At 43.1% G+C, this 15521-nt stretch overlaps 2 protein-coding genes across 3 annotated transcripts in view; one reads left to right on the plus strand and one right to left on the minus strand.

Moving 5' to 3' along the window:
* The window catches only part of cdh23 (cadherin-related 23), a gene marked incomplete at both ends in the record, with an annotated part of 313884 nt that extends 311309 nt beyond the window's left edge, over positions 1-2575 (minus strand). For both annotated transcript variants that reach the window (XM_083774574.1, XM_083774573.1), the window contains one exon: positions 2491-2575. In XM_083774574.1, coding sequence (XP_083630700.1) covers positions 2491-2575 — 85 coding nt within the window. The remainder of the gene's footprint in view (positions 1-2490) is intronic.
* Positions 1-15521, plus strand: part of vsir (V-set immunoregulatory receptor) — a 445816-nt gene that overhangs the window by 265653 nt on the left and 164642 nt on the right. The gene's annotated exons all lie outside the window — the stretch shown is intronic.

Raw genomic sequence — 15521 nt, forward strand, 5'->3', positions numbered from 1 at the left:
GTCTCCTGCCTGTCACATGCAGTGGGACTCTCACCATGACTTCAACAGAGCGCACACACACACACACAGTTCGAGGACTTCCATGACATTTTCCTGTGCTTGCTCTCTGTTTTGTGCTGGCTTTGTCTTTTCACCATCTGTATTTGACTAATACGGGAGACAGCCTGTCACTGAGCACAAAACAACTGGAGTAAAGAGCAGTGGCAGAGGACGCAAGAAGGAAACGACCAGAGACAGAGATGAAAAATAGTTTTTAGGCCTTTTGATCATCAGCAACACACTGCAGCCCCGGCCCAAACGGCACGAGGCACGCAGCCGCCTGGGGCTCCAGGTCCTTAGGGGCGATGCTCCTTTTCTTTAAATAATGAAATACAATAAAAAATAAATGAAATGAAATGAAATGAAATGAAATGAAATGAAATGAAATGAAATGAAATGAAATTAAATTAAATTAAATTAAATTAAATTAAATAAATCTCTGGTGGGTACTAGGCGCCCCGTGCCCATTGAACAAATAAACAAGAATAAATACACTTTGCACCCCTGTTCTGTTCCTCACAACAACGTTTCATTTGCTGCTTTTAGTGGGGGATGTCGTCACACACTTGATTTAACTGGCAACCCCCCCCCAAAAGCTGTGGTGTAGTTTTCCTCCTCCTCCAAGTGCGAGGTGGCTGTTGGCTGTTGCAGCCTGCCTCAATGCCTGGATTTATCTTGTTTTTGGTCAAAACAATGAACTGTAGGGGAATTACAGTATTTCTAGTGATTCATGGGCTGTGGCCATGACCCTCTGAGACGATTTGAGCAATTTTATATACTGTAGCAAGCCATTTCATGACCCAACAGATTGTTCACTGTTAAACAAATCACAGTGCAGTAGTCATTAAGGGCAAGAATAATATAATAGAAAGAAATACAGATTGTGCCTGTCACTGTGCAGACAACAACATTACTGCGAAACAGCGTTACTGTGAAAAGTAACTTTTTCGTTATTTTATAAAAATAAAAATAAATGGGGAAATATGTTTTTAATCATACCCGTGTGAAACCGAATGGTGCAACTGTGTGTGTGTGTGTGTGTGTGTGTGTGTGTGTGTGTGTCTAATCTCCGGCACCATTAACCCGGTCGATGCCAAATTTTGCAAACACACTCCCTGGATGCAAACGATGAACCTCTGCCCCAAATTTTCCAGAACAGCCTGTTATAGTGGCTGTTATAGGAGGCAGACTTTTGAAAAACTTTTTTTTTTATATTACTCCTCCAGATTATGTCCAAAAATCGTTACACACTAAAAATTGTTACACACTATCCATATAGTCAGTGTTAAGACGGATCTGTCCGATATTTCAGATTCCATCCTAATTGGCGAACATTGGCTTTCAAAGTTTGCAGTATTGGCCCGTTTTGAACAAAAAGACTCAAATCATGAACACAGCGTGCAATTTACGTGAAATCTTTCACAGACTTTCCTACTAGGCTGAGAAATATATCCCACGCTTTTCACATTGGCCTGTTATAGCGCCACCAACAGGTGGATTTTGCAAAGCACATTTTTGGAACATAATGCCTCAAATCATCAAATTGCCATCCAAGGCGTAAGAACAAATGGCACCCTTTTCACATTGGCCTATTATACAGTGCGCCACCTGGAGGCCACAACCTGAGCTGTCCTGGTGGAGACCTGTGCCCAGAGGGCACTTTTTCTAGTTTTCTAGTTTTGTTATTTTTGCCAAATGTTCCAAGAATAGGTTTGCTAGGGTTCATGTGGTAATAAAGGAACAGTCTGAACAAGCACCATGTTGAAAAGGGTGAACAACTGGTTTCTTCCAGCTGGTATCATTTTCATGTAATCAAAACGTATTGCATCGATCGACACCGTTAATGCCACAAATGTATCAAACATCCTATTCGACAATGAATTCTTTCTGATTTGAAATCAACTGTGAAAGCATTAAAACGGGTTAATTGCTCATCTTTTAATTTATTGATGCTTTGCCATTTCTGAACTGACGAAGTTTGCTTTAGCTTGTGGTCAAGAAGATCACAACCAACATTTGGTTGTCAGCTTGTTGTATACTGTGATGATGCCATGGTTTGTCAACCATCCAATGAGACATCTTGCAGTTAGTTGGCCATGAGCAATTAATTTTCGGGCCTGTTGCTGCCGGGCACGGTGGTGGTAATAACTTTGGGCGGGCCTGTCTTGAGTTTTAATGGACAGGTATCAGTCAAAAGGGAGACATCGAAGAGGAAGGACGGGTGGGGTAGGATCAACATATGGAGTGCTCCATATGGACATCTAATGCAGATGTAGAGTTGCTGGCCATATATGGAGTGTGTCACGAGGCACGACGGACGGGTGGCCATATATGGATCGTGTTAAGACGCGTGGCGGACGGACGGACTGACTGACAGGTTTTCATAGTAATCTGCGACCTACAGTCCCAATAAAAGGACGGGCAACAGTTTTGGGAGATTTAGGGACTCACCTTCACAGAAAGGTTGGAGGATGAGGAAGGGAAGGAGGAACCTGGCCAGTGTCATCCTGTCACCTGAACCCACACTCCACGACATCGCCTGCGCACACACACACACACACACACACACACACACACACACACACACACACACACACACACACACACACACACACACACACACACACACACACACACACACACACACACACACACACACACACACACACACACACACACACACACACACACACACACACACACACACACACACGGGGGTAAAATCACAAGCCAGTGGTTAATTAGTCACACTACAGTTTTAATGAACAGTCATTGCCATTTAATGTCCTACAGTCACATTGTAAAGGAATGAGTCCCTTTTATGTTAGGTGATTACTGTTAAAGTGAGTGGGAGATGATGTGATCAGTAAAGTTAGAGGGACAACAAAGAAGCGTCTCTACACAGCCTTGAAGCAGCCCCATCTCGTCTCTATGTGTGTGCGCGTGTATGTGCGTTCAGTTGTTGTTGGCGTTTCAAGTTTGCAAGCAGAAGGGGGAATTCTCAGCAGCGGCTGAGCTACAGTACAGTCTTTAATAACCGTAATCAAGGCGTTGTGTTGTTAATTGTCTGAGAGAAGATTCACTGTCTGGTGAGACGCAAAAAGTGCTCATCTGGCGCAGGTCCACTGAGCCAACTGTAAGGTCGAAATGAATGACGTTTAATCACACGTAATGCGTGGAGGGCATAATTAAGCTAATTGCAGCCGTCGGATACTACTGGTTGTTTGTTTACCGGTATTTAGTGTCAATGTCACTGGTTGGACGGGGGACATTGGCCAGGACATTGCACAAGCCCTCTCCAATAGACTGGGGTGGACCGCCATGTTTGCTCACTGACCCTCGCGAATGTCGCACACTTTACTCTTACTCACACAACTACATTCACATGCATGGACGCACCGACACACATGCGCACACGCGTAAACACATCATGCACTGTTGAGCACACAAATACAAAGTGCAGAAGGGAGGCTCTCAGCCTTGTTTGCCTTCATAAGCGTGAGTAGCTAGGCGACAAGTGTGTGTGTGTGTGTGTGTGTGTGTGTGTGTGTGTGTGCCCAAAGGCATAAGGGTCAGTAGACAGCTCAGATCATGTAGGAAACCTTAGACGTCTTCCCCGAGACCAGCCTTTCATAATTCATTACACCTCACATTGCATCTCTCTCTCCCTCTCTCCCTCTCCCTCTCCCTCTCTATAATCACCAGTAGGTTACTTATCACGAGAATGTAATCGATCCAGCAGGTTATCTGGAGCCTACTGGCTGCGATTAGGAAACACGGAAGTGAAGTTACTGCCGCCGAAGCGAAAACATTGTGAAACTGACGTGGCCGGTTGAAACTGAGATGAGGTTAGGGGACTTACGTGGGTTAGTGTTATATTTAGGGTTATGGTTATAAATAGTTAGATGTCTCCGCGAGCAGCCAGTATAGGCTCCAGATAACCTGCTGGCTCGGTTGTATTTGAGTGATAAGTCAGGGGTGGGCAACATTGACGATGGAGAGGGGCCACTATTTTTCCACACTCACTCCAGAGGGCACATTGCATATTACTGTCATAGCAAAAATATTGGTTGATTTTCATTGGAATCAGCTCACTTTCCCTCTTTCATCCTCTTTCCTTCTCTTTTGTTCTCCCTTCCTCGCATGCCCATAACACCTTGCTCTAACAAGGCTCCAGTGGTCAACTAATTCATTTGCTGACAATTTCACTTTCAGTGGCCATCTTTCTAAATTCCTCCACAAGCACTTTGTTTTGGCTCACAGTAAAAATTCCCCCAGGCCATAAGTAGAGACATAGCATCCCTCGGGCATTTGACCAAGGAGCAGGACATTTCAGAGACGTGGCATGAGAAACACCACAAAAGTAACAGCAAACTGCTTTAAGCTGCCCCTTGCTGTTCTGTTGCTGAGAGGCTGTTAAATGATAGTCTATTTAAGAAAAGTTGAATTCGTTTAAGGCAGATAATGAGGGGGGAAATGTACAGGCGAGGGAGTGAGAGGGAGTGTGTGTGTGTGTGTGTGTGTGTGTGTGTGTGTGTGTGTGTGTGTGTGTACGCTCGCATGTGTGCGTATACATTTATTTGTGTGTGTGGGCACGCATCACCACTGCATGTGTGTCAGTTTAAATAAGCACATTTGTTTCCATTTGGAATCTTGTTTCCTCAGCATTATTGTAAATATACCCTTCACCTCCTCCAACAAGGGCTGCCTGCATGGCTCTTTTTTGCTACGTTATTCCCCCACACAACCTTCCTTCCATCCTTCTCTCCAGCTATCCATCCATCCATCCCTCTCTCCTGCTGAGCTCACAAGACCTTATAGACCACCCTCGACCATCAGTCGAATGATTGAGAAACTTCTGTGTAACTCCATTAAGTGTCCACAAACTAGGAACTATATACCGCACAGTCACATCAGGCTGCCCACGGCCACGATACAAACTTATACCTTGAGAAGAATTCACACTTCTTCTAATCTACTCACCTACAGTTTGTTTCATAAACACGCCTGTAGGCGGTTATTACCTGGATTGTCCTGGAGCATCCTTCAAGTCTGCTAAGTCTATATTCCTACAGGAAACACACCCATTATCAGAGCCAATACCCAAATAGAACAGTAAGAGACCTCAGAGCAATCTCCAGGTACACCCTGTGTTGTTTTGTGATATGGGAAGGTAGGGATGATGGGGCTGGCACAAGCCTAATCAGTGTGAACACATTCTTGGCTGTCTGTACAGAAAAGTTTTGTATATCTCAAGTTATGTGCACACTGCACAGTACATATGGAGTCATCTTCCGTTTTTGAATTAACAACTCAGCAGCCAAAACACACAATTAGTTTGAGTTTGTACACTTATTAAGTCAACATCTAGTCAACTTACTTCACTTGCACTGCCACTGAATGTAGCAGAAACGTGATATTTTTTTACCCCCACCACATTAGGTACAAATGGTCTCAGGAGTAATGTGACAATGAGCGTCAAACAGGTTTCTTTTTTCCCCCCGATTATGTTGGCCTGTTATTGGCTTCCAAATCAAATGAGGGGCTCAAGAGCGCACCTCCAAAAGCACTTAATTACTTCTCCCATAAGGCACGCTACAAATACGGCTGCAACCCATGACTTACGCAGCCCTGGCCAGGTGGTCCGTGGAGCACCCCTTTCTAGTTTGTATACAATATAAAAGAATTGATTTACAAACTGTTTTACAGTGGGGTTCTATCATTCATGGATCATACATACACATGTATGCACGACCCATCTGCACACACACACCCACAGATACACACCAGAAAACGTGCACCCGTCCCACACCTCAACCAGTCTCTTCACTAATCCCTCTTCCAAACACTAAAGGACATCTCTGAGATGACGGATGGATGAGTTTGAATGATGGATACCAGCTGAGACACACTGTGTGTCAAGAGGGCGGATGCTGCTGAACACTGAACAGTTTCTGCTGCTGCAGTATTGTGATCTGGGCCTAAGTCAGTCCAGTGGTGTACAGAGTGTAGTGTATGTATCATCCCCATAACTGCAGGCTAAATCTATATCCGTAACTTTGCAGTTGCATCGTAAGTACACTGGGCACACACGATTATAGATTTATGACATACTCATCCTTCACTTGACCTGGGCGAGGGGGTATAGGACAGAGGTAAATCTGGTCCATAGTGTTAGGAGCGTAATGCTATGTGACTATAAACTTCAGAAAGTCCAAAGACTCGGCTCGGCTGTCATGTTTATGTTTAGTGCTCTAAACAAATATTAGAAGGTCCTGGCTGCCATATGACGTAATTTCCGAAAGCCAGCTAGCGCCCCTCAAACATCACACCTGTGTGAAGTGAGGGGCGCCCACTGTGGCTGCCACATGACATCACTGCCTAAAGCAAATATTAAATGTCCATAGACTTGGCTGCCACATGACGTCACGAGTGGGGTCCTGTTCTTTGGGGGGGCATGCTTAAACTCATTCCCTGCCAAGGACGTAACGTTATTTAAAGCTCATACTGCCAAGAAGTAATTTGAGTAGTGTGTTTTTATTTCTTCCACTAGATGGCGCTCTTACCTAACCTATGATCCACCGTTCAAATCCCAGTAAGTGGTCCCGCAAACAACACCTCCCATCCACTTCCAAGTTAGAGAATTTGAAAATGGAGTGCCTCTCAAAAATAAAGAAAACACTTTTGCTAACCTCACCAAAACAAAGACGGTTTTAAGGTGTTGAAAGCCTACTTTCCTTTGTGGGTACACACTGAGCATCCCACCTCCCATCTAAAGGGAATGTTTGTTGAAGAAACATTATTTATATTTTACCCCACCAAATTAAGTACAAATTATCTCAGGAGTAATGTGGCAATGAGCATCAATTGTGTTTTTCCCGATTCTGTTGGCTTGTTATTTATTGGCTTCCAATATGTGTGGTGCCAGGGGCAGCCAGCATGTGCCACGCAACTAGCAGGTGTTTTCACGGATATCTTCAACCAATCTCTCCGTGAGAGCAGAGACACATCATGCTTCAAAACAGCAATCATTGTTCCGGTCCCTAAAAAGGGAAAAGTAACTGGATTAAATGACTGGAGGCCTGTTGCACTCACACCCATAGTAAGCAAATGCTTTGAGAAACATGTCAGAGAGATGATCAACAAACTAATTGCCACCCACACTCGACCCCCTGCAAAAGAACCATGGCAAAGAAAAACACTATGTTGTAAATAGAATATACTGTGAATTTGAACAAACAAAAATGTCTAGAAAAGAAAATACTCCACCAGACGGAATATTTTTTTAGTTACTCCATTTTCTTTCCACAACGCAGAGTAGGATTTCAACACATTATGGTCATTGTAGTATTCCAGCAGTGAGACCAGTGTCTCTGACATCACAGACACTACGAAATACTAAAATATCTAAAAACACATATTACGCACATAAAAACCCCAGGAAAGTGTTTATTCTGTCCCAAGCATCATTAAAATAAGATCTGGTTGCAAAAGGGGTGAAGTGGCCCTTTAAGGAGAACTCCTTCTAACACTATGGACCAGAGCTAGGACAAAGGGTGATACAGCCTAGGGTGCCATCCCTAGATGGTGCACCGAAATTGCACCCAGGATTATATTAGGCCTATTTATTTATTCTTGATTAATTCACTTCAATCATGTGCTGATATTTGTAACTTATTGAGTCTTTTAATATGCCTAACACCAGCTCAGTGGCCTTGTGGTTAGAGTGTCCGCCCTGAAACTGGGAGGTCGGGTTCGATCCAAGACTGTAAAAATGGGACCCAATGCCTCCCGCACTCAGCATAAAGGGTTGGATTAGGGGGTTAGAGCTAGAACTACAAAATGATTCCCGAGCACGGCACGGCACCGGCTGCCCATCTATTGGCTGATCCTATAGATGGGTCAAATGTGGAGAACAAATTTTGCATACAGCAATGAATGTGACAAATTGTAGGACTTTAACCTTTTTTAACCATGCAATTAGCTAAGGAAATGAAATGGTTAATTTGGTCCCTATTCTGAGCTTCTGTGCCAAAATTGTTGTATGCTGCTAAGAAAACACTTACTTTGGACTTTGAGAGATGCAAAGTGCTCTAACTGCAGCAAACTGCTCCAGTGAGTGGCTTCTCTTGGGAAATTTGTATTTATACGGCATGATAGAATATTTTGGAGTACCGTATGTCCTATAGGCAGTATAGGCACGTGGAACACTGCAGTCCATGTACAATTAAGTGTGCACCCTTACAATGTAGGTGAGAGTTCATAAATAGTGTACAGGTTGGTTCTCACTTCATACTTAGCCGAGCGCCTGAGGAACAGGCCAAGTGGTCTGCGAAGCAATCCGTCATGCCCCTAGGGCAATTATCTGCAAATGACAGGCTGGCCAGTGATGTGGCTGTCAATGCATGCTGTCCCAATTGCAGCACTGCCCCTCTCTGACACAGTGACACACTACGTCTTTGTCCTCCTCATCTACATTGTCACTATCCATCTCACCCTTACTCCTCAGGACAGGGACCCCACGCTCTCTTCCACTCACTCTCCCCCTAATGTCAAAGTCACTGCTCGTCTGAACCCCCACGTCTCTCTCTCTCTCTCTCTCTCTATCTCTCTCTCTCACACACACAAACATAGCCAACACTACAGTTTAGAATGAGGGAACACTAGGACTGGCTGAAATCCAGGTCTAGTCAATGAGAGTTGCTATCCTATCGCTTATCTGCCAGTAATGTGTGATCAAGGCAGTGTAAAGTGAAGAGTAATATCTGGCCTGCTGGGTTCTCTCCAGAGAGCGGCTCACATGCCCAGAGGGCCGTATCTGCTGGCCTTACAGCACTCAATATTATTGATTACATGATAATTGTATCTGGCTGGTCTTAAGTTCACAAGCCCCATTCTCAGGGGAGGTGGTGGCCCACTGCCAGAAGCCAAATCTGTGGATTATCATAGCCAACCAATGGCAGATTTCTGCCTGCCCTCCATCCCAATGAAAAAGCCATCACTCATTAGCAAAGCGATCAGAGGCTGATTAAAGAACATTTGGCGGCGTGGGGACACTGATGATCTGATCTAATGCCTCCTTTGCTGGCCTTCAAATCTCTTCATCGCCAACATGACAAATACACACAACGACATGGCTCTCTGAAAGCCTGACTCAGCAACACTCATATGATGAGAGTGAGATGTCAACGCAATGCCGTTTGGACAGCATCATGATGAGATGTGTGTGTCAATGCCCCAAGTCATTTCAATACTCCCATAAGTTAGGTTGAGTGACTGACGGCATGCAAATTCTGTATAAACCAATGGCCAGTAAGCATAAATAAGCTCATGTTTAATAGTAAGCCTAACCATCTCACAGAAGTCGATGGATAGCTTCCACGGCAGCACAAATTGAGCAAAGAAGGGGTGCAACTATTAATGAAACTACCGGTAATCAATTTAATTTATTATTAAAAAAATGAGGGGCGCTCTTATCATCGTACATCATCATGACGTAAATTAGACACTATGTCTATATGCTCAGACACTATGACCTAAAATGTTCCATTCATTGTCAATGGGAATTTAATGTTTGTGTAGGACAAAGTTTGTGAACATACACTAAAAGCTAAAAATCACATCCGTGTGAAGTGAGGGGCGCTCTTAGTCTTATCATTGTACATCATCATGATGACATAAAAAAGTCAATATGTGTTATACTGTATCTTGCCATACCCCTTTATCCCTAAACAATTAAAAAAAACATTTTATATTGTTCAAATAGCCGATCTACAACTACAAGCTCACAACGATAGGGCCATAAGTCTATTTGCTCAGACACTATGATGTAAAGTTGTACATTCATTGTCAATGGGAATTTAATGTTTGTGTAGGACAAGGTTTGTGCGCGCACACACACACACACACACACACACACACACACACACACACACACACACACACACACACACACACACACACACACACACACACACACACACACACACACACACACACACACACACACACACACACACACACACACACACACACACACACACACAGCTGGATATACTGTAGGGTAGCCCCTAAAAAAAGAAAAGACTAATTGTCATATTTGTATTCTTAAAAAGTAATTTAATTTCAGTATAAAAAATAGCAAAACATTCGTGATCTACAACCTCACACACCCATACCATTGCTTCACGTTGTTGCTTGCTGTGAGCTTGTAAGCTTAAGCCCTCAAGCTTGCATAAAATATAATATACTGTAACCCATTTAGAGGCTTTTGGCAATTAGTTTGTTTTGTTTTCTGTTTTGTAAAGCGTCCTTGGGTTTCTTGAAAGGCACTATATAAATTCAAGTTATTATTTATTATAATTATTAGAGTTAGACCCGAGACTGATTTTTTTTAACGCCTTCTGAAAAACTTCATGTTGTATACAAACAATAGCAGCATCTAAAATACAACTTTAGAAGCTTTCCCAGGTTGAAAGGTATAACAACGTATAGGGCTTGCCATGTTTAAATTGGTTAAGTGGCTAATCAGATGAATCAAATTAGTTAATTAGAAAGCATTTATTAGAAAGCACAAAGTATTTGATTATTCTGAAAAAGTATCAATAGACTAATCACAAAGAAAACTAGAAAAAGTGCCCCGGCTCAGGGCACGTCTGGTGGCGCTATAATAGGCAAATGTGAAAAGGGTGCCATTTCTTCTTACGCAAATGTGAAAATCTGCCTCATGGTGGCACTAGAACAGGCTGTTCTGGAAAATTTGAGGCAGAGGTTCATCATTGCCATCCAGTAAGGTACCCTAGCCCTGTTTTTAGGACTCGAACCATCGTCAGGAATTTTCGAGCGAACCTTCGAACCATTCGTTTCAAATTAATTTGAAAAATAACCTTCGAGCTCCGAACCTCGGCAGGGGGGGGGGGGGGGTGAAGGAGTGAAGTTGAACCTCCTCCTTCATCTATCAACAAAAGACTAACTGACTGACTGCCAGGGCAACGGGGAATAAGGGGCTATAGGGCACATGCCAAGACAAACACTGGCCTTCCCTCTGGAGCCCCTGCCTGTGCACCTAAACACCTTGGGCTGGGCTACGAGGTGGGGGCTAGGCCAGCTCACAGAGCAGGACTTGGGGAGACAGTAATTATCAGGAACAGGAGACGAGGCACCACATTCCAAGGGCCATGTCGCTGTCGCTGTCTCACACACACACACACACACGCACGCACGCACGCACGCACGCACGCACACACACACGCACACACGCACGCACGCACGTAATGGAGGGAAATCAGTGTGTTTCACCTGGCAATAAATAAATAATAATAGAGGAAGAGACCTCCCTCTGTGTCACACATTGAGACAACAGCAGGGAGAAACACTCAAAAAAAATTGCCAGATGAGTGCTGGTGAGCTGCATCTGTAACGGGAACAATAGCAAGTGGCTGATGGTGCAGCGGTTTGAGAAGTGAAAGCTGACTGGAGGAACAATCCGGTACAGCTGCTGCGCCCTACTGGGAGCTCTCCAATGCTTTCTGCATGCTGCGCAGCTTCCAAATGCACGTCTGCACTCGTGACTAATAGATGGACATCATAAATCAAGCTAATTAACTCTCATTCAAACACAGCACCAAGGATTTGATGATATGCAAAAAAGAAGGGACGCATTGTGTTTTTTAATATAGCTAAGTTCCAACATTTGCATGGCAGGACACATCAAAGCAGAAGACAGTTTAATAAAAAATTACACACTCTCGGACTCTCAAAATGTGCTTTCCATGATAAGTAATGTGGTATAATACTGTATCTTAACCTACAAAAAGGAAAACTAATAAAATGTTATAAAGGAGAATACAGCTAAATCCTGAGTGTTAACTCTGAAAGTAACACCAACAATGTAGTGAGCCATGAACCTTGCCGGCTGCTGACATTTCTATTTTCCTGAGATGAGACTGACAAAATGATCTCCAGTCTCCATGGCTTTTATGGTGTTTTTGAGAGGCAATTTCGGTGGAAGGATAATGATGCACTTTATGACTTATTTTTCGTTGTTGTTTGACCCCCTCCGATCACTAAATGCATAAATCAATATTATTGTCATGCCAACATGAGGATTCATGTCTAAAAAAAAGCTAATCACTGGAATTCATGATGTTAATGAACTCCTCCACAACCGTGTGCACTGTGCATGTTTTGTAAATATGGCACCAGTGAAATATTCACCTCTACAATGATCAGTAAACTTTCTCCATATTCACTCAAAGCAGATGTCATCATGTGAAACTTTTGGTCCTTGCCCTCAAATTCTAAAATTATTTACATAGTGGCACTTTCATCCAAACACTCATGTCATACAGGTCAGCTTAGATATGCCCAATGCCCAATACCCAATCAGGCTTGCCCAATCAGGCTTGCCTCTTAACCCTCTATTACAGTTTGATTTATCCATATCTCATTTATTGCTGTTTGGGCAAGTACATATCCATCCAATTTACACAAATTATTAATTATTCAAAAGAAATTTGTAAGAATAGCTACCTCTTCTCACTATTTGGCTCCATCTGCTCCTTTGTTTAAGGATCTAAATGTACTGTCTATCTATGACATTAAATATTCATCCTCCCTTCAGCCGTACCACTCTTAGCCAGTTCTCCATAAAAGTCAGAGGTTCTTTACTCTGGAATTCACACATACTTATTGCCAACTCCTCATCTTCACTCTGCAACTTTAAACATAGATTGAGGGCCAGCCTCTTGAAGTTACCCTCTCCAATTGATTCTAACGTAATGTAGCCTTATTGTGCATACTCATCAGACTCAAGACACTCACTCACGCGCGCGCGCGCACACACACACACACACACACACACACACACACACACACACACACACACACACACACACACACACACACACACACACACACACACACACACACACACACACACACACACACACACACACACACACACACACACACACACACACACACACACACACACACACACACACACACACACACACACACACACACACACACACACACACACACACACACACACACACACACACACACACACACACACACACACACACACACACACACACACACACACACACACACACACACACACACACACACACACACACACACACACACACACACACACACACACACACACACACACACACACACACACACACACACACAAGTGTAAATAATGTATTTCTTGTTGTTTTTGTTATTTTCCATACCTATGTTTGATTAGCCTGGTTAATAAACCAGACCGAATCAGCCGTTGGCAAAAATAAATTGCCTAATGTTTGATTACTTTGTCTTACTATTTGTATATTACTATTTGTTAAATTGTATATTAACTTTGGTGAGAACCACATATAAGCCCTCCCTGGGTTTCTTTTCTCACCTGCACACACTTCTCTTTTATTGATGTTACCTTTTTGTACTGTTTTTATTGTGCGAATAAACTAAAACTAAAACTAAATGCCCATACAAAAATGTCGGTCCATAAACATTATATAGCGAAGGTAACCTGACCTACAGATCAATTTATTTTGTATTATTAAGGAGATGTTATTGCAGTACGTTTTAAATGCACGTTTCTTGGCAAAGCTTTCTTGGCAATTGGCTGTAATGAGCTTGGCATAGCTGCCCCATTGGAGGCCCATGTGTGTACCAGACAACATAAACACAGACAGCTGTGTCAAAGGGCCCGAGATAGCCTGTAGCGACTCATTCATCTCTTTTGTCTCTCTCTTTGTTTAGGGTCCACATCATTCCACCCCAGCAACAGCCAGCTGTAGTCTGCCTCTATCCCGGGCTGACAGATCAAAACAAACCATTTAGCAGCTCCTCTCCAGTGCACATGACCTTTGTACCTGAACACTTCACCTCTCTCCTCACACAACCCTGGCTCCCACCTCGTTTTCTCTCAACATCTCCCCTCCTCGATCTCTCTCTCCACTGATTCAGTGGCCCCACTCCAGGGCAGGCTTCCATGCATAAATACCAACAATGAGGATTGTCACACAACAAAGATGCCATTAAACTGGGTGTTTTGTTTGCTTTGTTTTATATGATACAGTCTGAGACTGAGGAGGCTGCAACTGAACATGGTAAAGGGTTGATTTGATAGACGAGTAGTCAAATTATTTGGATTCGATAAGCTCCACGAAAAAGGAAAATAAATCCATCTCTTATCGAAGCCTTTCAGCTTGCGCTACCCATCTGCAATGTATGGACTGCTGCGCCCACACACACACACACACACATTGTGTGTGCATTCATTTCACCAAAAATCGCAAGTCTGTACAGATATTTGCACAAAGATGTTTTCCATGCTCTGTCTACTAAAAATGTACCCAAAAACCCTGATAAAAGATATGAAAGGATCAAATGCCGTACCCCAAGTCCCAACACTAAATAATACAGTAATGACCAAAATGTTTAACATTATTTCACGTCACGGCAATTTAGTGTTTCCCCTATAGCCAGAAGCCGATAGTGTGGGGGGAGCTTTCACGCATGCACACGCAAAATGTTTTCTTGTGGTCTTTTGGTCATGATTGTGTGGTGTGACCCACCACACAATAATGCATATAGGGGAAACACTGCAATTTGCAATGCTCATTTCCATGAATGCCATCACCACTGGGACAGTAAGGGACTCTTAGCTTTTTTAGCTATGAGAATGAGGTCATCAGGCAGTGCCAAGGTTTGCAGATATGCAATATCTGATTTACTATATATATATATATATATATATATATATATATATATTATTTTTTATTTGAAAAGACTGATCTGCTGTAGTCAAGACATGTGGTCCATTCCAGAGGCCAGAGCTTTCAGTTCTGTCTCTGCCCGGCTACCTTGGCTGGTTTTAATGACCTCGCACAGCTGGACCAGCAGAGGGAGAGAGTGAGAAACGGGACAGGAACCAAGGAAACATGGGAAGCATACAATGACTGCAATCATAGTCGCCAGTCACGTGATCAGGATCACACAAAAAAAGAAGACAAGAAACATAAATGGAGATTTTGTACCCAAAGAAAAACTGAAATCATAGAAATATATAATAGATCTCATGATTTCACGTCTGCAGCCAGTAGCTATGAAACATTGCACCAATGGAACATTTCATATATACACTATAGTAACAGCAAAATAGGCTGCACAAATCCCAACATCATGACAAAAAAAAGATGAGCTTCATTTCAATACTTGCAGCTTTTCTATTCATGTCACGCCATTCCTCTCTCACCACGGTACCATTGTTCCTTTTGGTCATTCTTCCATCCTCTCTCTATCTCATTTTTCATACATTACACCGCTTCCGCTTTCTGAGACCTCATAGGATAGACCAGTTCGCTGTACCTGCAATTCATTCCTCTATCCCTCATACTGGGTTTAATTTCAGTCTGCCAGTCAAAAAGGCTGTCACTATGTCACATCATGTGGCCCCTATATTT

This window comes from Protomyctophum parallelum (genome assembly GCF_964188405.1).
Source record: "Protomyctophum parallelum genome assembly, chromosome: 10".
NCBI lineage: Eukaryota > Metazoa > Chordata > Actinopteri > Myctophiformes > Myctophidae > Protomyctophum > Protomyctophum parallelum.